The 20,863-nt window shown below is 34.1% G+C and overlaps 3 protein-coding genes across 8 annotated transcripts; 1 reads left to right on the plus strand and 2 right to left on the minus strand.

Annotated features, from left to right (window-relative positions):
• The first annotated feature begins 1,622 nt into the window (after positions 1 to 1,622).
• Positions 1,623 to 7,668, plus strand: LOC107926700 (mannose-1-phosphate guanyltransferase alpha). Of its 2 annotated transcripts, XM_016857597.2 has the most exons (15): positions 1,623 to 2,789; positions 3,044 to 3,141; positions 3,234 to 3,334; positions 3,437 to 3,515; positions 3,648 to 3,708; positions 4,524 to 4,570; positions 4,646 to 4,738; positions 4,846 to 4,936; positions 5,219 to 5,267; positions 5,797 to 5,913; positions 6,156 to 6,303; positions 6,615 to 6,707; positions 6,828 to 6,896; positions 7,242 to 7,284; positions 7,372 to 7,668. In XM_016857597.2, exons 1-15 carry the CDS (start codon positions 2,732 to 2,734, stop codon positions 7,470 to 7,472), a joined length of 1,248 nt encoding a protein of 415 aa, XP_016713086.1. In that variant the 5' UTR covers positions 1,623 to 2,731; the 3' UTR covers positions 7,473 to 7,668. The 2 variants fall into 2 exon arrangements, 1 of the variants encoding a protein (XP_016713086.1); XR_005930295.1 differs by lacking the exon at positions 7,372 to 7,668 and having other exon boundaries at positions 6,828 to 7,094; positions 7,242 to 7,285.
• Positions 7,669 to 8,250: 582 nt separating this feature from the next.
• LOC107926732 (uncharacterized) lies at positions 8,251 to 13,410 on the minus strand. 4 transcript variants are annotated; one of them, XM_016857650.2, is made up of 6 exons: positions 13,258 to 13,410; positions 13,105 to 13,175; positions 9,796 to 9,844; positions 9,599 to 9,705; positions 8,766 to 8,848; positions 8,251 to 8,641 (listed from the first exon to the last, which is right to left on the minus strand). In XM_016857650.2, exons 1-6 carry the CDS (start codon positions 13,304 to 13,306, stop codon positions 8,389 to 8,391), a joined length of 612 nt encoding a protein of 203 aa, XP_016713139.1. In that variant the 5' UTR covers positions 13,307 to 13,410; the 3' UTR covers positions 8,251 to 8,388. The 4 variants fall into 4 exon arrangements, with proteins under 4 accessions (XP_016713139.1, XP_016713140.1, XP_016713142.1 ...); XM_016857651.2 differs by having other exon boundaries at positions 13,254 to 13,394; XM_016857653.2 differs by having other exon boundaries at positions 9,796 to 9,883; positions 13,258 to 13,372.
• A 1,475-nt stretch (positions 13,411 to 14,885) lies between these two features.
• On the minus strand, positions 14,886 to 20,217 carry LOC107926694 (betaine aldehyde dehydrogenase 1, chloroplastic). Of its 2 annotated transcripts, NM_001398440.1 has the most exons (15): positions 20,010 to 20,158; positions 19,715 to 19,857; positions 19,192 to 19,272; positions 18,964 to 19,112; positions 18,444 to 18,536; positions 18,199 to 18,322; positions 18,019 to 18,084; positions 17,844 to 17,910; positions 17,615 to 17,691; positions 16,704 to 16,817; positions 16,303 to 16,380; positions 16,077 to 16,228; positions 15,916 to 15,976; positions 15,642 to 15,748; positions 14,889 to 15,243 (listed from the first exon to the last, which is right to left on the minus strand). In NM_001398440.1, exons 1-15 carry the CDS (start codon positions 20,116 to 20,118, stop codon positions 15,153 to 15,155), a joined length of 1,512 nt encoding a protein of 503 aa, NP_001385369.1. In that variant the 5' UTR covers positions 20,119 to 20,158; the 3' UTR covers positions 14,889 to 15,152. The 2 variants fall into 2 exon arrangements, with proteins under 2 accessions (XP_016713077.2, NP_001385369.1); XM_016857588.2 differs by lacking the exon at positions 16,303 to 16,380 and having other exon boundaries at positions 14,886 to 15,243; positions 20,010 to 20,217.
• Positions 20,218 to 20,863: the final 646 nt, after the last annotated feature.

A 20,863-nucleotide genomic window follows, 5' to 3' on the forward strand; every position in this document is an offset into this window, starting at 1 on the left:
ATTCTTCATGCCAATATATTTTTCCATGCCTCTTCACTCAAGATGATTATTGAACTACTCTTTCTTCGTAATGGTCAATTTACACTTTAATCCTTATATTTTCTCCAAATCTCAATTTAACTCCCTTTCCAAAATTTTGAACTCTCATATATCTTTACAATTTCCTTTCCCAAATATCTAATTAATTCCTTTAAAAGAAATTATTTAATGAATTCATTCCAATTTCTAAGGAATTCTATTATGCATGTCCTCGGGACATTGCCATTAATGAACCAAAAATTTTAATTTGTTACATAAATAGTTTAGAGAAATATGTTTGATTGCTACCACATAAAATTTTCAAAAGTTACAACTTGAGAAATAAGTTTAAAGATAAGAAATTGAAAGGAATCACTATAAAGAGATTCTTAGGAAAAAAAAACTTTTTCTTGAGTTTCAAGTGGGTAGGATGAAAAAATTATCCTTAAGCGGGGATGAGATTGGATATTAAGTTGGTTTAAAGAGGCGGAACCAGGGCCATGTTTAGATTATATGATATTTAGATTACTAGGTAATGGTGATGGAAGTCTCTCTTCATAGCTAGAATATGATAATAATTTAGAACATTGTGGTTCCAGGGGAAAGGTAGTATCAATGGAAGATTCACTCATGAAAAGTTACGATTACAATAAAATTACTACAAAGCTTTTAATTATTTAGTTGAGTTGTATTAAGGAGATTTTGATACTCAATTGCAGGCAATTCCATATTAGATTTTTATAATGCAATGATATCTTCAATTCATTATTTTTCTTTGGAAAATGATTCTAATCAATCCATTTCTCTTGTGTCATCTAGCATTGAATCAAGTGGTTCTAATGATCGGAGAAAGAAACTAGGAAAGATAAAGAAACAAGTTCATATTAGAGGTGGAGAAAGTGAAAGAGAACATAGGGTGCATTTAAATTAACTGGTTCTAATGAATTGACTTAAGGGATTTCAAATGTCGGACATACTAATGGAGAAAGGGAGCATAGTATTTAGCAATTAGGTATGTAGCCATAAAGGAGCAGATGTTGGTGATCCATGTAGAGGTAGCTATCAAGAAATATTGGTAAGTGAAAATGGCCACTAAGGATGAAGGAGAGCTTAGTTCATCAACATTAGATCGAGACAATTCATAGGGTTTTTAAATTAAGATGGCCTAAATTCTTTATAAACTGATGCAACTAAGTTATGATCAAACCCTTAGAGAATGAAAATAAATGTAACATCTATGAAATTAACGGAGTACATAATGATAGGTTTGACTTTTAAAAACAAAGAAAGTGAGGACTCTTGGAAAGATCAAAGATGAACTTTGGTCAAGAGTGGCTATTAAAAATTTGAGGGAAAAAGAAAATAGAGTGTGAAGGAAAAAGGTGCAATCGTTGTTTAACAAAAGTAAAAAGAAAAAAATTTACGCCAATAAGTCTTTTACTGATTTCAATATTAAAATTGTAGAAGAACTTTATGCAAAAACGAAGAGGAGGCATCATGGTCAACAAGCTCTTTGGATTATCGTCAAATGTTGATGATAAGAATTGATTTATCTTGAAATCAAGGATATATGAAGTGTTTTTTTTTTTTTTTAGGTTTGTGCATACTTCTTTTTAAAAAAAAAACTAATGTTTTGGGGTTGGATTGTAAAACCATGAGATTTCTTTTATTGAACATTAAGACGGTAAAGAGCGAAATTAAATTAAATATTTCATGAATATGGTTCTTTCTTCTATTCATCTTTACTTAACATGGAATGAAAAAAAGATACACAAGTTTAGGTTAAAATGATTTTTTTATGGCTGGCTTTTATTAAAAGAACAGTGGGTGTGAAAAATTGTTGAAATTGTATGGCTTTTATGCTTGTATTTTATGGGATTGGTTAGAAAAAATTGGGATGAGATATTAGAACTTTTATGATGGGAAGTCGGTGAATTTATTAGTAAAGGGAAGATTGTTATTTCCTATTGCACTAATTTTTAGATTTAAGTGTAGAAGCAGTGATAAAATATTTTAAGTCTTAAAACTATTGATGTATGAATTCGAGGATATATGTTTTTTGATGAAACAAAAATTATAAAGGAGAGATGAAACATATCCATGATATGGTGGTAGAGTCTTTTTATCATCAGTGTCAAGAAACATAACATACATACACGCCACGGAAACAGATATATGGATTTGTTTTCGTTTTCATTTTCATTTTTATACGCTTTTCAGTACCAGAAAGTGTCTTAAGCTTGTCAAAGCGCATAAGGCTGGGAAACTTCCTTCCTTTGGCCTTTTAGTTTTATATATATGGATTTGTTTTCATTCTCATTTTTATATTTTTAGCTTACTTATCGTAAGCGAGTGGTCTCAGCTTTGTCTTCACATATCTCAAATTCTACCCTTTTATCCGACACTTTACTGGATCTTCAAGAAAATTGCTTCCCTTTTCTTTTTTTTTTTTTTTACATTGTCGTATCTCTCAACATTCAGCTCTTTCTTTCCTTTTTCTAACTTTTTAATCAAACATTTCAGTCACTGCTACTCCGTGCTTATCTGGTTGTTAGCGGATTACTGAACTTTCATCGAAATTATTCATCCGGATCATGTGTTGGGTGCGAATTTGTTTTGTTAGTGAGCTTTTCAGGAAAGGGTAGTCTTAGTTTTGTTATATAAGGGCGATTGCTGTTATTGGAGATCTGGGTTTTCTTTTATTGATTTGAAGATGGGGATATCAGATGAGAAAGTGGTTGCTGTGATCATGGTGGGTGGACCCACCAAAGGTATGGCCTTGATCTTACGGTGAAATTTGTCATCTTCAATGTTATGCCTTGCTTGTTTATAATTCCGTTTCGGATTATTTGGATCGGATATGGAGTTTTGTATGCAGTGAATATGTGATCTTGTCTTTCTTTTCGTTTATGTTCAGACTTTGATGTCAAATTGAATCTCTTTCTTTCTCAATTATTTGCTGGGGATTTTCGACTGAGAATTGTAATGCAATTTTTAAAATTCCCTTTGAATTTGCGGATTGCAGGCACTCGGTTTCGTCCATTGTCATTGAACATTCCAAAGCCTTTGTTTCCTTTGGCTGGACAACCTATGGTTCATCACCCCATTTCTGCTTGTAAAAGGGTACAATGTTGGATCTATACTAACAGAATATGAAAAACACTTTTTTGGTTTATAGTTTCTGGTATGTATTAAGATTACTATCTCTGCTGTAGATTCCAAATCTAGCACAGATCTATCTAGTCGGTTTCTATGAAGAGCGTGAATTCGCTATGTATGTCTCATCAATCTCTACTGAGCTAAGAGTTCCAGTCAGGTAAATCCTTGCTTTAAATTTATACATTCTCATGAGGGGATTGATGTGTCTTTATGATTGCTTCATCTTAGAGTTAATCCTTTTTGTTCTTTCTGTTATTAGATACTTAAGGGAAGACAAACCACATGGTTCAGCTGGTGGGCTTTACAACTTCAGAGATCTGATCATGGAAGATAATCCGGTTTATATCCTAACCTATTTCCTTCATAGAAGCATATCTTTCATAGAGAAAAATACACAGGCTGTAATCTGCCTTGTTTGTCCATATTTACTTTGACAAAGTTATATGTGTTGTGTGCTTTTGTTTTTGCAGTCTCATATCTTCTTGCTGAATTGTGATGTTTGCTGCAGTTTTCCACTCCCAGAAATGCTTGGTAATCTTCTTCACAATGTTTGAACCCTGTAATGTATCAATCTTAATTTTCTGAATATAGTTTCTTGCTGCTATCATGCTATGTAGTGTGTTCTGCATTGCAAAAACTCTAGTGTCAATCTTTAAGGACTAATGGCTAGTTTAGCATTGCTTTTGAAAAGGTTGCTGTTACTGTCAAAAAGTGCTTTTGAGAAATAAAATATTCATCTTAGGCATGATGTTGTAAAGTAAAAAAAAAATTGCATTTAAATGATGTTCAAATTCATTAATATTATGATATTTCAGTAAAAATATTAAAAAAAGAATTTGTTATAACTCATTATTAATATTTTGATATATGAAATTGAAATATAATTTTTAAATATTTTTAAGTGATTAATATTGACTATTTATAAAATTTATTTTGAATATATAAACTATATTTTAAATATTAAAGTATAACCATTACAAATACAAATATATAATGTTATATATTTGAAATAAATTTCAAATGGGAAATAATTGTATACCCAATATAAATATTACACAAGATACATTGGATTATAACTAAGGCTTAAAATTGTCATTTAACTCCAAAAGTGCTTTTTTTCCAAACTTAAAAGCTATAAATTTTAGCTTTTGTGTTTGGGTTCAAAAGCACTTTTGGCCTCAAAAGCTATTTATTTAGCATTGCTTATGGCTCCGAAGTGCTTTTGAAAAGCAATGGCATACAAAGCCTAACTGCAATTAGCAGTAAATTACTGCAAAGTTTATTTATGTTTATTTTGTCTTTCTTGAAGATTAATTCTTCCTTTTACCTGTTTTTTGCCTTCGTAGAGGCTCACAAAAGATATGGTGGTATGGGAACTATCCTAGTAATCAAGGTTGGTTGTCGTAGTGTGATATTTTAGCACTTATATTTTCTTTTGTCATTTGGCCTTATTCTCCTCTCTTTGCAGGTTTCAGCTGAGTCAGCCAGTGAGTTTGGGGAGTTGGTAGCAGATCCTGTCACCAATGAACTGTTACATTATACAGAGAAACCTGAAACTTTCGTATGTGCAGTATCAGAGATTCAACTACAATTTGGAATATTCTCTATTTATTGTTACTTTGATTGGATTTAATGGATGCTCTGCTCCAATTACTTGCCATCATGCAGGTAAGTGACCGAATCAACTGTGGTGTCTATGTGTTTACACCGGATATTTTTACTGCTATCCAAGGTGTTTCCTCTCGACGGAAAGACAGAGGTCAGTAATAAATAATCTTTGAATTGTGCTTCTAATTTCAAAGTTGCTATGGCTATGTACTCATTGGAAACATAAACTGAATTCACTGGCATCTTTCTTTTCTTTCTCTTTTCTTTTTCTGTGGATTATTTCGAAGGTAGTGTTTTTTATCCCTTTTGAAGCTATGCCATTTTTCCACATCCTTATCAGTAGAAATTTTTTCTTTGCTTAGATCCCCGTTATATCTGAATATCATTAATCTTAATTGTACTAAATTCTCAACTCATGTTTTGCCATCTCTAGCCAATCTGAGACGTCTTTCCAGCTTTGAAGCCCTCCAGTCTGCTACAAGGTATGTCTGTTCTTTTCTTGATTTTACAGCATTACAGCATACTAGGTGCATACTTCTTTCGCTTCTCTTACTGTCATTATGAATCACACAAATCACTTAGTTTATTTCACTTCTCTATCTCCATTCAAATCAACCTATGCTTTTGAAGTTATGAGATGTGGCATGCCATCTTTTTTACATTTTCCATGTATTCTACCTCAACAATCTTGCTGTTGACACAAAATTCTAATAATAGATTAATGATGTTTAATTTTTTTTTCAAAGCCATTGAAACATTCATTTGATAATTTGACATTTTTCTAGGGGGGCAGGGGGCTATACAATAATAATTTACACTCACTTCTTTAGTTAGATGGTGCTGGAATCTAAATGAAACTAAACCGCACACTTATATTCCTCAGGCTGTTTCAACCCATATTTTGATTTTTAGTATTGGTTATGCCTTTCTTTGGCGTTCTTTTATATAGAGAAATATTTGTCTTTATGTTGGAACCTCAACATGTATCCTAATAAGAGCTCCTATTACCAGGAATCCTCCATCAGATTTTGTAAGGTTGGATCAAGACATCCTTACCCCTTTTGCGGGGAAGAAGAAGTTGTATACATATGAGACCATGGATTTCTGGGAACAAATCAAAACACCAGGGTAAGCCAAACTGTGGTGTGGTGCAATTTGTTTCAGTAGCTTCCGCCTCATTTTTCTTCCCCTTCTTCATTTTACCCCCTAGTTTTTGTATTATTTTTTTAATGAAAACATAGAAACCAACATTAAAATAAAAAAATAAAAAAAAAATCAAACAAAATCCAAGTGAATGCGTAATAAAATGAACAAGCCAAGCTTAACTTCCCCTTCGACTAACCCTGATTTTTCCATGTTTACATCTGCAGAAAGTCCTTAAAGTGTTCTGGCCTACATCTTGCACAATTTCGGTTCACCTCTCCCAATCTTTTGGCTAGTGGGGATGGTACAAAAACTGCCACCATTATTGGCGAGGTTAATATTCATCCATCAGCAAAAGTACATCCAAGTGCCAAGGTAACATCCTTTTCATTGCGTTTTAATCATGATGTATGATGGAGAGTTGAGTGCTGCTGTTCTATGTAATTTGCCTATTAAAGTGTTAATTTGTTTAATGGACTGTTTTAAGTGGGTGATAAAGTATAACTTATATGCTATTTGCCACATTCACTAAATGCTTTTCAAAAATAATATTAGCACCCACAGAGATTAGAAAACTATTTCCCTCCCATGTTTGTGCTACTCCTTACGTTATATGAGCATTCTTTTTCTTTTCTGTTGCCTGCATCATCTATGGGATTGATTGCTAGTGCTACATGGTTAAACAGATCGGTCCCAATGTCTCAATATCTGCTAATGCGCGTATAGGAGCAGGTGTAAGGCTCATTAGTTGTATCATTCTTGATGGCGTTGAAATCATGGTATGTAACCGAATTCAATGTTTTCAAATTGCTATAAAAACATTGACTGAGGTTCCCTTGAATCTGACGCATGATTGATTTGCTTTGTCCAGATTAATGACTCTTTTATTCTGTTTTCAGGAAAATGCTGTTGTTTTTCATGCAATTGTAGGGTGGAAGTCTTCTATCGGGAAATGGTCCCGTGTTCAGGCAAGTTTAACTTATGGTTATTTTTACATGATATTGATGACTAAAAGCTATGTTATATAGACCTTTTTTACAAGTGTTCAACATTTGTGTCTAATACATATTCGGATGTGGGTTTGAGGTATGATCGGAAAAACTTAGAAAATTGAGCATATCCTTTTTGGATTCAAAGCTGCATTCAACACTCACTCCCGAGTCTAGGTAACCTAGGCCGAATGTTCTTCAGACTGATTATGAATACCAGCCTCCATAAATTTCCTCTCAAGATTGTCTCCTGCCGAATGACTCTTTCTTGCTCTACCACCTGCCATTTTTACGCTAAATTCAAATCGACTCGACTCATTGCAGGCTGAAGGAGACTATAAAGCAAAACTCGGAATCACAATTCTTGGTACTTTGCAAACATTACCTTTTGTTTTATTTTAGCATTTCCTTTACGTAAGACAACCTGTTAATCATATTCGCATATCTGTTACAGGAGAAGCAGTGACTGTTGAAGATGAAGTCGTGGTCACCAATAGCATTGTTCTTCCGCACAAGACGTTAAACGTCAGTGTTCAAGACGAAATACTATTATGATATTTGTATCCGCTCCCGTTTGCCGCCTCTAGGCTCCCTCCTATTTCGCAGCCCCTTTATCTACCCTAGTTGTGATGTAATGGTTACTGTGCATTTTGTGAACTAGGGAAATCAGTAGTATTTCTTAATTTTTACTCGTATGTATATTGAGATGCTCAAATTAGAATAAAATTTCAACTGACCGATGTTTGTTTTATTTGGTTTTCTTTAATCTGACTCATATTTGGGATTCATAGTTGTTTCTCTTACGTGCTGAGCATGGGTAACTTCTGCAACGAACCTTGGATGGAAGTTTATATAGTCAAAATAATAGTAAATATTTTTATTTAAATTTAATTATTAAATTATATAAATAAGATTCGATTCACTTATTAAAATATTAATAGTATAAAAATTATATACCTACTTTAGTTAATCAGACTTTTTGGCGGACAATAAAGAAACAAGGAAAATGAACTTGCAGGTCTCCTCTACGTATATGCTACCTCTATGAGAATACCATTCATTTTAAAATGAAATCTTAAAAAAATAATAATAATAATAATAAAACATACATAATTTACAGTAGATGAAATTTAAACTTTAACTCGACAATACTAGAGAACCTTTAAAAGAACATGCTCATTGTTGTTATATTTATTTTAATAGTATAATTATATTTGATCTATTTTATAATTTACCATGTCAGTATTTTTAACATACCAAACTCAATATAACGCAAGAAATAGTAGTATACATGATACAAGTTCCACATTATACTATTTTATAAGATGCCATATTGAAAATTTTCTTAAAATACCTAGAGGTCAAATACGATATTAAACCTACTACAAAATGTGAGCGTTTGTTATGGAGGGAGAAAAACAAAAACAGTCATGTTCATGTAGATTACAAGTCAAATGCATGTATATATCAGTCAATCATCATCATCATCATCAGAACTTGCATAGGCTAAGCCTAGTAAGGATTTGGTAGACTTTTCCACCTTATTCTGCTTTTCTGCTGTATTTGATTCCGAAACACAATGGCCAATCTTCTTCTCATGGTTGGACTCCTGCCCCTGAGATTGTAAATTGGATTGATTCCCTTCAGGCTCAGAGCTGGAGGGGGATGAAATTTTGGGGCGTTTGGGTTTAACTTCAACAACTTTTTTCAGCAAATCTTGCTGTCTGCAAAACAAAGAAGATAACAGAAAATGGTAAATTAAAACAATAATAACATAAGTGTGTCCAGAAATATAAATATAACTATAAATATTTTATAAGTGAGAGAGAGAGAGAGAGAGAGAGAAACCTGATTCCACTCTTTGGCTTGGGTTCAACTCGAAGAGGAAGAGGAAAGGATGCAGGTGAGGAATCTGCTAAACTTGCAGCTTTGTGTCAAATGGTTAAGAAAAAGTGAGCACCAATATAAAACATGTACTAGGTAGACAAAACTATACAGCATTCAAGATCAACTTTGTGTGATATGAAACAACTCGTCGAGTAATCTAATGCAACTGAGGAAACAAAGTGGGAACTGATGCTAGAATTCTAAGACATGCAACATTGAAAGTTGAACTTCTACTAATAACGATGTTTATGTTAAAACAGTTCACTTGAGGAATCAACAATTTCTTCCTCCTCTTTCAAAGTAGTAATTGCAAATAGAAAACAAGAAACTCAAATGAACACAAATTCAAGAAAAAGACAATTACTTTCCACTGACGAATCGGCTGCTTGGTTTGCAACAAAATCAAAGCAAACCAGAGTAGCAATGAACAATTGGACTCTGCTCAACCTAAACTGCGTGATCTAACACAAGAGAAACACCATAACAAACAAAATAATTTTCATTTTCTTTAACAATCATGAGCTCTTCGCAAATAAAAGTTACAGGGATGAACCTACATATTTCAGCACATAATACCTTAAACAAAATCATGCTCATCCTATGTTTTTTACCAAGTGGCATAAAATGTTGTAAGAAGCAAAACATAAAGCAGGCAACAAGCAAGAACAATGACAGAAATACCAATGCACTAAAAGCACGTGGCAGTGAATTCAATTAATTATTTGCCAAATAAAAGCTCAAAATCTACATGGCATGGGGAGCAAGAGTCACAAAAAATATTCAAAATAGGATATCTTAAATGCAGCAAATGCCCGCTTCTCGGTACGGCGCAGGAGGCGTTCAGCATCCTCCTCTGCTTCCATCTGCTCCTTGAGATAGAGTAAATCATCACTGTCCAAAGCTGCATAAATAATACATAATAATATATAGGTTTACCAAAAGAAAAATCTATTGGGGTCTCAAGATGTAGGGACAGATATAGAAGAGCTACCGCCTCGCCCATGTAGGTAGCCTCCACGTTCTCCAGCGACCTCTTGCATCTGCTTGTATCAAAAGCCCAATGGGAGAAGCCAAGATCCCTGCCAGGGCATGTTATCAGAAAACTACCACAAATTTGTATTTATAGCAAAAAATTGATGCCAGCCAGATTTAATTCAACAAGTAAATTATTAAAATTATAACAAACATCATCATTCCTTCCACTTCTAGTCCTAGAACTGTCAAAGATATATTATATCTTACTAGCTCTTCATTTTCTTTCAAGTACTAGCATCTACCACACATTCGACAGCTATGAGCATACAGATTTAAACCTCATAATATAGGGCAGAACTTAGAAAATATTAAAATACCCTTAATATATAGTCATATCCAATACTCACACAAGGCATAATATGCCATGGTACATCTAAATAATCTAGAAGAACTTGCAAGCACACTCTTGTACCTTCAAACAAATATCTAATTGAACCTTGAACTTTAGATGATAGAACTGGTATTAGCAGCAAAGGAAAATTGAGATAATTGAAATGATTAAAGGAATTAGCATTAAATAGAGCCACAAATGAAAAGGCCAACCAAAGTCGTACATATTAAGGCTATGCTTGTTTTACATTTGGAAAACAAAACCCTTTTCTCTGTAACAGTACGAATTTTGTTCTCTGGATGAAACTATTGAAAATACTTTCCATTGTTTGCCATCTTTGAAACACTTTATCGGTAATCTAAACCCTAATCCTCTACATCAAAACCCACAAACTACCATAAGATTATCAAGTGCTCAAATTTGTATGGAAACCTGTTAAAGCTACCTGAATCATTCCTTTTTATCATCAATAAATGAACAAGTTTTAGGAAGAAGAATGATTCTCTCTTATTACTTCTAATCTGAATACAGCCTTTTAAAGAATAGCAGGAAAAATAAAAAAGGAAATAATCTCTAGAAATTAGCCTATCCCTGTAAATTAGTAATTTGATTATGGCTAATAGTACAAGGAAATTCCTAGCACTAATGTAGAAAATCTGCTTAATTTAAGGAATTCCAACACTCCCCCTCAAGCTGGAGTGTAGATGTGAATCAAACCCAGCTTGCCCATAATTTCTTCGAACATTTTTCTTTAAATGCAACCCCTTACCAGGAGTCCCTTTTAAGTATCTCAATATCCTGTAGGCAGCTTCCAAATGTTTCTCCCGTTGATATCTCCCCCTGTCTACTTCTTCTCCATCCTTATCAGTTCCTAATTTAAGGTTGGGTTCCATAGGAGTCTTGTCTATGTTCTTTGGAGTTTCTACAGAGTCAACATTAGAAACAAAGGCATTGTAGGATTTAGACAAGTTTCCATAGGATACAAACCGAGAAATGGGATGTTGAGTGCAGCTCCTAGTGCCCTTTCTTACTGCAATTGGAAGATGGATGGAAGATGAAGGAGGTGAAACTTCTTCCTCAGGACAGTCCTCGGACCTCATCAAGATCACGATTTAGTCCTGCTAGGAACTCATAGAGACGTTCTTTGTTAAGATGATCCATGAACTTGGTGTGTTCCAAGCCCTCGCCCCAATCAACTTCATAATACATGTCTAACTCCTGCCATAAGATCTTTAGGTTGTTGTAATATTGAGTGACTTCAAGTGTTCCTTGAAGTATATCTTTCAACTTTAATTTGATCTCGAATACTTGGGAAGTATTTCCAAGATCCGAGCAATTCTCCTTGATTGCATCCCACATTTCTTTGGCAGTTTTGAAAAAAAGATACGTTCGGCTTATATGACCTTCCATCGAATTTATAAGCCAAGCCATAACCATTGAGTTGTTAAGCTCCCAAGTTGCATAACCAGAGTCTGTTGATGCTGGTCGAGGAATTTGTCCATTAATGTACCCAATTTTTCCTCGGCCACGAAGAACCATAAGGACAGATTGTGACCATTGAAGGAAATTTTTTCCATCTAATCGATGATTTGTGATTATAAGAGAAGAGTTAAGGTCACCTTGTGGGATTCCTTGACTGCGATTTTGAGTTATTTGTGAGATCTTAGTCTCAGAGAAATTTTCGGTGTCACCCATGGGAGTAGGGTTTCTAACAGAGAAAAACAGAACAAGAGAAGAGAAGAAAGAGCAGGATCAAATGGATTCCTGATGCTCTGATACCATGAACAAGTTTTAGGAAGAAGAATGATTCTCTCTTATTACTTCTAATCTGAATACAGCCTTTTAAAGAATAGCAGGAAAAATAAAAAAGCAAATAATCTCTAGAAATTAACCTACCCCTAAAAATTAGTAATTTGATTATGGCTAATAGTACAAGGAAATTCCTAGCACTAATGTAGAAAATCTGCTTAATTTAAAGAATTCCAACAATAAATTTTCATCATCACCATAGCCAAGTTAGGCGAAATTTCTGAACAAATTAATCAAAGCTTACAAAATATCACAAAATTAGATGCTAACCAAAAAAAGAAGTCCAAACAAATGAGAAACGGAGCAGCAATTAATGAAAAGAAACAGAAAATGGTTGACAGTGGTTGAGGAATGAAAAGATGGGTTGTGACTTATTGAGCTTGGCAGCCACAAAATACCACAACAAGGGATTCAGAGCTATATGGAAAATTAAGGAAAGAGAGTAATGTAGGAGGCAAAGAGGAAAGAAGAGAACATGGACATGGAAGGCAGGTCGTAGACATAGCAAAGGAGTATGAAAAAAAAGGAGAGGGCTGTTGTAGGCAGCTAAAAACAGCTGATAGTTGGTAATGAGAGGGTCCGTGTGGTGAGTGTCAAGGAAATATGGGTCTTTGATGACTACCAAGAGATTAGGTTATCTTCTCTCCTTCCAAAATTATCTTGTGTATTAAAAAGAAGAAAATTTCACCAATCTATTAGGTAGACCATTTAAATTTCGGCCATAAAAACCAGAAAATGAGATAAATGGATTTCCCAAAGTCATTTTCAGCAAAACAAATGGGAATCTCATAATCTATTGATTTGGTTGAATGCTCTCTAGGATGTATGTATAAGAACAAAGAAACGAGACAGTGAATTGATAATGGTTTCTGTCATATGAATGCTGTTACTTATGAGATAACACTAGCCATTGTGTCCCATTGGACAACAAGAGCTCTTTCACTGAAATGGTAAGGGATTCTAGAAACCGCAGATTCCATTAAAACAATCGATATCCAAAAGAAACCATAAGAGAAGGTCCAAAGCGTGCGGGCAGGTTCGCATAACATAATTCCCATAAAACCAAGAAAAAATAATAATCAAATTCAGGAGGAAGGAAAAAGATGGGAGAGGCGACGCTCTAACCTTGGCAACCATACGCTGGAAAGCAATATCTTCATCGTCCAGTTTGTCCTTTCCTTTGCCCCACCTTTTATCTGCAATTAAGATTTTTAATCAGTAGAAAGAACAAAGAACAAATCGGGAACCTACGATTCAAGTTTCGGTTTTCATACTTGCCTTTGGGGTCGCTCAGATTGGTGTACTCACGAACTTCTCTCCCTGCCATATCTCAAGAACACAGCAAAACAGCAAATCAAGAAGAGAAACTTGGGATTTTTATTACAAAACCTAACTGGGAAATTTTTATCTTAGGGGATTAAATTAAATCCACGTACACGACACTAGCGTCGAACACAAACCAAACCGTCCCTTCTTTGCTTCCCGTCTTTCGGGTGCTTGACCCAAGTGCAGCATATTCGATTGGGCTTAGACTGATAAGGGCCCGTACAGGCTATATCACAAAAGTTAGGCCTTACTTCTCATTGTCATTTCGATCCAAAACGCAACGTAAACATAATCCCGGATTACTTTTTAAGGCTTAACGATTAAAAAAGCTTTTAATGTGAGAGCGTTGGCTAAGGAAATTTGATGAGAAGATGATGATAATGCTAGGACATGTTTGGTTTCTTACAAGTATTTTCCTTTTCAGTTCCAGTAATGTGGGCGAAAATGGGTTTGGGGGCTGGGTAACCGGGTTGGGTTGGGTTGGGAAATTTTTTACTTTAGTTTTTTTTTTTTTTGGCGGCGCCCGGGGGGGGGGGGGGGGTTTATTATGTGGTATCATATGTTGTCAACTTTAAACTAGATGTTCTAATAATAACTCGTATATTTTATTTTTGATTTTTTTTCTATTTTACCACGTTAGATTTTTGGGTGGAATTAGTTAATACCATTAATCATTAATTATTGTCTTTAGTTGTTCAATTTTAAAATTAATTGGGATTAAATTATTTTAATTTTTTTATTGAAACTAATTTGTTCAGTTTCGAAATTGATAACGACTAGGCAAGTCTTTTACGAAACCTATAAATTTTGTTACTGAAGGTAACAGTGATAACTTTTTAGTATTTAATTTGGGTTTTAAAGTTAATTTGATAAAAATCTATAATCAACTAATAATATTAGTAATTAACTTTTATCAAATCAACCTTAAAATCAAAATTAAATCACATACGTCATACTGTATTTGACAAACTAAACGCAAAATTGAATAAATTCACAATTAACACTAAATTTATTCTATTAACAAAATTTAAAAAAATTCAATTTAATAATATTAGCAATTAACTTTTATAAAATCAATCTTAAAACCTAAATTAAATACTAAAAAGTTAACATTACCTTTTAATACCAAAATGTATATTTTTTTTGTCAAATAAATTGAACCAAAAAATAACACAAATACCACATTAAAAAACTAAACCGCAATTCTTATAATTAATTATTTTGATTGGTTAATAAATTATGAACAAATCTTTTATATCATAAACATTAATTAAATATTAGCGGGCATCATTATTATATATACACATTTTTATTTAGAGATTTGCTGAATTAATTATTTAAATATATAAAATCTTTGAATCCATTAATTTATAAATTTTTACTTTTTAAAATAAAGATAAAATTATTTTTGATATGAAATGATTTTAAATGTATAAATTATTTTATTTTTTAAAACATTTTCAATATTATTTCTTAGCAATATTTTAAATATATATTTAATATTTCTATTGATTTAAACATATATTTTAATATCTTTCACGTGAGTTAAAACTAATTATAAGAAAAATTACTAAGTTCTATGCATAAACTAATCCATTCATCTCATAGATCACAAACCATAATACATTCATACATGCATAGGTATGCATATGTATATTTTGAAAAACAAGGTGCAGTAGACTTGATGCATAGATGTTGGAGTCTGTCTCATATTTGAGTTCTATGAACGATAATCCTGCCTTCTCTTTAATCACCTCACTACATGCCAATCCTCTCATAAAATACTCTTCAATGGATCTTACCTTATGTCCTCGATGGTTTATTTATTCGAACAGCCCCCAATACTCTCACAGCTTTGATGGTGAGCGATACCACCCCCATGGTTCATCGGAGACATACTGCGTGACCTGCTTCACACTCAAGTAATTGTCGAGACCCCTGTGTCAAAACCAACCAGTTCTTAGAAACAATCCCCATTTTCTTTTGAATGAGGAAGTTAAAACATTAGTTTCGTCCAAGGTTTTCAAAATTGGACCGATGATCAAACCGGTCAGAACACTGGTTCCCAATCCGGCTGATCTGTCCGATTAAATTGAATAGATTCTTAAAAAATCATAAAAATAAAAAAAATAAAAAAAGAAACAGAAAAAACCAATTCAATCGGTCAAACCCCTTATGCAGGACTGGTACCCAGGCCGATGTGGTCCAGTTTTCAAAACAATGGTTTGTGATGCAAGGAGCACATATATGCTTAGCATTTATAACAATGAAACCGTAAGAGGACAACTAATAAGATGACACTGTTATAATATAATTTGGTTAATCGGGGTGCATACCATTCCCCAAGTTCACGCCCAAAGCCACTGCGTTTATTGCCTCCCCATGGAGCTTGACAGAAGCATGGCTGTGAACAATTGACCCACACAATTCCAGCTTGGAGATTCTGCAAAACAGGAGGGGAAGAAATCACTAATAAATAGTTTACAACATGAAAACTAATTTTCATTCTAATTTTTCACTCTTTTTTTTCTCATTTTCTATTCTATCAAGCACACCCTTAAGGTGCATAGTAGCTAAAAGCTTCAACTACCGACTATAAACAACTCTCACCTTGCTTACACGATCACATCTTTCCAGGTCATTTGATATCACGGCAGCACCCAAACCATAACTGGAAATTAAAAAATATATAGAAATCAGAGACATTTTATGGTATTAACCAGACAAAATAGCAATTCACTGCACTTCAACACGAGAATTCGGCAACTTACTGGGTGTCATTTGCCAGTTCAAGGGCTTCCTCTTCTGTCCTAAATGTCTTGACACAAAGAACAGGTCCAAAAACTTCTTCTCTCCAGATTTGCATGGAAGTTGTCACATCAGTTATTATAGTTGGTTCAACAAAAAATCCCTTCTTTAAATGCTGTCAAATAGTTCTCAAATATGAGAAGTTTAGACAGAGAAACAGTGTTAATAACAAGCAGCAGCAGCAAATACCTCAGGACGAACTCCACCACTCAAAATGGTAGCACCTTCACTCTTAGCAGTTGAGATGAATTTCAATACTTTCTCATACTGCGACCAATGAAATAAAATTTGAGCAACTACTGATCGTGAAAATATAGGTATTAGCATGTCTAACAATCCACTCATTTAATAACATTTCCAAATCACCCATATTTACAAATTCACTATCTATATCTCACCCGAATACCTATCAAGAGAATCATAGACACTGAAGAACGTAAAATACCAACATGGATTTAACAAAAAACATTAATGAGACAAAACGAACAAGGGTGGAATAGTTTAACAACTCTGACTGCTACTGCTTCCCATTCCAATAGAAGAAAAGGAAGAAGGCAAAATGATACATATTGATCAAACAGAACCCTTACCTGTCCTCCACTAACAACGGGGCCAAGCCTGCATCCTTCTTCAAAGGGATCAGAAATCTTAATGTTTTTAGTCCATTTCACAAGCCTGTCCAGAAATTCTCTCGCAATGTTTTCCTGAGACATTTGAACATTGCAGTTTCACAGTGAGAAGAGGGGACCAAGAAGGAAAAGGAAAAGGAACTAGGATAGACTTCTAATTAAATAAAATACTATGGTACATCTGTTATATGAGATTTCAGCTGCCAGGGCATAAAAATAAGCTTGCTTTATCTATTGAACAGAAACGAGTTATATTTACAGCTCTTGCTCACTACATCAGGAATGAGAAATCATGTCTTCCAAAAATAACTACAAAGAGCCCCAAAAAAATTCAGCACAATATTCCAATTGATATGATGTTTAAGCCCATAGCACCAAATTTACGGAAGAGCAGGTGCGCAATAAAGAGGTACGTTCACATGGCAACACCGTTTGCTTAAGCAAATAAATTGTGATAAAACATGTAAGGAGGTGAAAGGTGCATAAAGTTCTGATTACAGCTCTTAGTGATCTTTCTGAATTAATAGTAATCAGTTGAACAGCAAAATGATGACAGTTCTGGCTAGGTCACTGTATTGGATTTCCATTTTTCAAGTGCTTCCCTGAAATAGTATGTCCATTCTGGTCGCCGACCTCATGTTAGGCTTTTGACATTTGAGATTGGGGTCCAAGGGAAGTTAATTTGCATGGTTATTTAATTCCAAACAAGATACACTAAGGAGCCCCTCTAGGTTGTATGGTGTATACAACCTTGTTTCCGATCATACAACTACTCCCCTTCCAAGTATTGAACCAAAAGTAAATATGGCAATATGAAAACATATTTCAGAACCGTATAAAGAAAGAACTAACAATATCATCAAGCAACTTACGTGTACAATAAGACGGGATGTTGCACTGCAAATCTGTCCATTTGTCCAGAAGCAACCAAATGCAGTCCATTCAGCAGCTATTGAATCAAAAAGAATTTTATTTAACTTTATAAACATGAAGTCATGAAAAAAAACTACCATCATGCTGTACGGTTTTTGTAATATGATAGGTTTCAGAATCCAACTGTATGGAAACATATGCTTAAACTGTAATTCAGATGGCACTAACCTTTGTCGAGGTCAACATCCTCAAACACAATAATTGGGCTTTTCCCACCAAGCTCTAAAGAAACAGGCTGACAAAGAAAGCACATAATTATTAGTGCACAGAAGGAAATAAAGTGATTATGACCACAAAATGGGAGAAAAGGAAAAACATTTTTGTTTCCAGAACTTCAATATACCTTCACCATTTGAGCAGCTGCTGCCATTATCTTGCTCCCTGTTGCACTGCTTCCAGTAAAGGCAATCTGCTTAAAACCAAGTATTAAAATTTATACCAAAATTGATATTTATCTTATAATAGTCAATAACTGAAATCAGAAAGTCATAGAAAAGCATCAATGGAATGAAGACAATTGAACCTTGTCAACATCTGGATGAGATGCCAAAGGAGCGCCAGCTTCAGGGCCCAGCCCAGTCAGAATGTTCAGGACACCAGGAGGAAGACCGACCTCCCTACACACTTCAGCCAGCTCCAAGCAGGTGCTGGAAAGTAAAAATGCATACATAATTAGCAGCATTGTTGGTTCCAAATGAAAAATATAAACAAATGCTCTCCAAGTTATCATAAAACAGACAAATTACTGCAACTAAGTTAAGAATGTACATAGATGCCAACTCCGAAGGTTTCAGTATTGCAGCACAACCAGCAGCCAAGGAAGGAGCTACTTTCCATGTAGCCATCAATAGTGGGTAATTCCTTCAAAAAAGCAGAAACACAACAATATGAAAAAGCCATTATTAAGTGTCTTCAAGTCAGCACTGATGTATGAGTAGAATGAATTGATATGCAGCCTTATAACCAAAAAAATGCAACAATCAAGCCTGTAAGAGTAACTAATTTAACTTGCAACTAGCACAATGGTTTTGCAATTACCTTAAAAGCTAAAACTAATACAGAGGCCTAGTTTCATGTAATGCTCATGCATATGTATGATGCACCAAAAAAGTAAAAGATAAGTCCAATGCACAAAAATTAGCTTTGATAAATTGGACAAGAAAACCTAAGATTGAGCAAGGATAATGATAAAATCTGTACTTTTATTGGTGAAACTGAGCAGAGCAGCATAACAACATTTAGAAATAGTTATACTCCAATTGCACAAAGAACAATAAAATAAAAGTACCATGGAGTAATCAATCCAACAACCCCAATTGGTTCCTTAAGCACATAACTCTTAAATGTCTCCATAGGAAGAGAGACAGGAGCCTTTTGCCTTGCATCTAAGCCTTCAGCAAGGTCTGCATAGTACTCAAAACATCCAGCAACATCTTCCTGAATGAAATGAATTGAACGGGTAAGAAAATACACTAAATACTGAATCATAAAACTTTCATCAGTGTGACGAGCATACAATGTCCCAAACTGCTTCATCAAGAGGTTTCCCACAATCAATTGCTTCAAGCTTAGCCAACTCAGTTTTTCTCTCTGTTACCTGGATCAGTCAAATAAATACAAGACATCAAATCAAGCAATACAGCCAATTCAAAGATAAGCATAATCTTCAATTCATTCAGAATCAGAAAGGGCAAGAAGTAAGGAGATCCCAAGGGAACCATTACAAGGCTATGGATTGGAGGAAATAAGACACAAACAACAGGAAGTAGATTGAAGGCTTCTCTTATTTCAGTTTCATATAGCCAGATATGCCTCAACCGCCTGGATGGCTTAGTTCAACAGGCAACCTACAAATAGACTCAGCATACGGGATCACAATATGAAATTATTGATAATATTGAGCCCCTAAGCCCTCATATTAAGGGACCACGTTCTCAGCAAGTTCAAAAAGCTAAATTACAAGATGAAATCATAAAACGAATGCAAATAGTCTACACTTAGACAATCCTACACAACTAGTAAGTTCACGGCATGTTTACCTTAGCAGCGATGGCACGTAAATACTTGGCACGGACAGCGCCAGGAGCGGTAGCCCAATCCTTACCTTTGTTTCTAGAAAGAGCTCTCCGAGCAGCCGCCACCGCAAGCTCCACGTCTTCAGCTGTAGCCGCTGGAATGTTACCTGGAAAAAAAATGCATCAAACCTCAATTTTTCAATAATTTCTAAAACATTATCCGCTAAACACCACGGAATAAACTTATTAAACCACTAATCACGAAAACTAGAAAGATCGATCCAAAACATAAAAAAGATGCCAAAGATAAAGAGTTCACCGATGATCTCTTCAGTAGCAGGATTGATGGTTGGGAGTCGCTTCTTGAGAATGGGCTCTCTCCACTCGCCATCGATGAATAATTGTCGACTCGGAACTTGGACCGCCATATTAACTCAGTTATTTTAGTTTCACTTCCAATCTCAAACTTAAAAGCTTTCTGGTTTATAATGAAGTTGATAGCTGTTTCTGGGTTTATAAACTAGATCCGGTCTCCATCTGAATTGTTGGATAATAATAATAAGGTTAAAATATGCCCTACATCCTTGTACTTTTCATAAATTAGTAATTTAGTCCTTGTACTTTTATTTTCAAGAATTTAATTCCCTATTTTTTTGATTTCAAGGTTTAATTGTTAATACTATTAATTTTTTATTAATTTTTTTATGTGACATTTTGAAATAAAAAATATTCACTTGGTAATAATGTAACTAAACAAATGGCGTCATAATCAACCTGAATTTAACAAAATAATTTTAACAGTGTTAACAATTAGACCTCAATTTTGAAATTTAAAAAATAAATAGATTAAATTTCTAGAAATAAAAGTATAGGGATAATTTTCAATTTTACAAAGAGCTAGGGGCTTATGGCATATTTAACCTAATAAAAATTTTTATTTTATTTTTGGCTTAACCCACAAATTGATACTTAAAGTATACAAGTTTCCCATCTTGGTACCTAAACTTTTTTTTTGTCACAAGGAATACTTAAACTACTCTTCTTTTTTTCTAAGTTGGTACCTACATTAGTCATAAGCTTATTCAAACCATTAAATATATTTTAAAAAGGGGTTAACCCACATATTAGTATCTAAAGTATACCTTTTTTCTCAAGTTGACACTTATTTTTTTG

This window comes from Gossypium hirsutum, chromosome A07 (genome assembly GCF_007990345.1).
Source record: "Gossypium hirsutum isolate 1008001.06 chromosome A07, Gossypium_hirsutum_v2.1, whole genome shotgun sequence".
NCBI classification, from domain to species: Eukaryota; Viridiplantae; Streptophyta; class Magnoliopsida; order Malvales; family Malvaceae; genus Gossypium; species Gossypium hirsutum.

Bases quoted from the DNA above. Each gene is read 5' to 3' on its own strand.
- LOC107926700 (XM_016857597.2), top strand. From the start codon at position 2,732: ATGGGGATATCAGATGAGAAAGTGGTTGCTGTGATCATGGTGGGTGGA. The intron at 4,571-4,645 runs GTTGGTTGTCGT...CTCTCTTTGCAG, and splicing joins GAACTATCCTAGTAATCAAG to GTTTCAGCTGAGTCAGCCAG. The intron at 6,897-7,241 runs GCAAGTTTAACT...GACTCATTGCAG, and splicing joins GGAAATGGTCCCGTGTTCAG to GCTGAAGGAGACTATAAAGC.
- LOC107926732 (XM_016857650.2), bottom strand. From the start codon at position 13,306: ATGGCAGGGAGAGAAGTTCGTGAGTACACCAATCTGAGCGACCCCAAA. The intron at 9,845-13,104 runs GTTAGAGCGTCG...TGATACAAGCAG, and splicing joins TCCAGCGTATGGTTGCCAAG to ATGCAAGAGGTCGCTGGAGA. The intron at 8,849-9,598 runs ATATCCTATTTT...ACCATTTGACAC, and splicing joins GGGCATTTGCTGCATTTAAG to AAAGCTGCAAGTTTAGCAGA.
- LOC107926694 (NM_001398440.1), bottom strand. From the start codon at position 20,118: ATGGCGGTCCAAGTTCCGAGTCGACAATTATTCATCGATGGCGAGTGG. The intron at 16,381-16,703 runs GTAAGGGTTCTG...CATTGGTCGCAG, and splicing joins CCGTTGTTAGTGGAGGACAG to TATGAGAAAGTATTGAAATT. The intron at 15,977-16,076 runs GTAAGTTGCCGA...TTTAATTTCCAG, and splicing joins GAACTGGCAAATGACACCCA to TTATGGTTTGGGTGCTGCCG.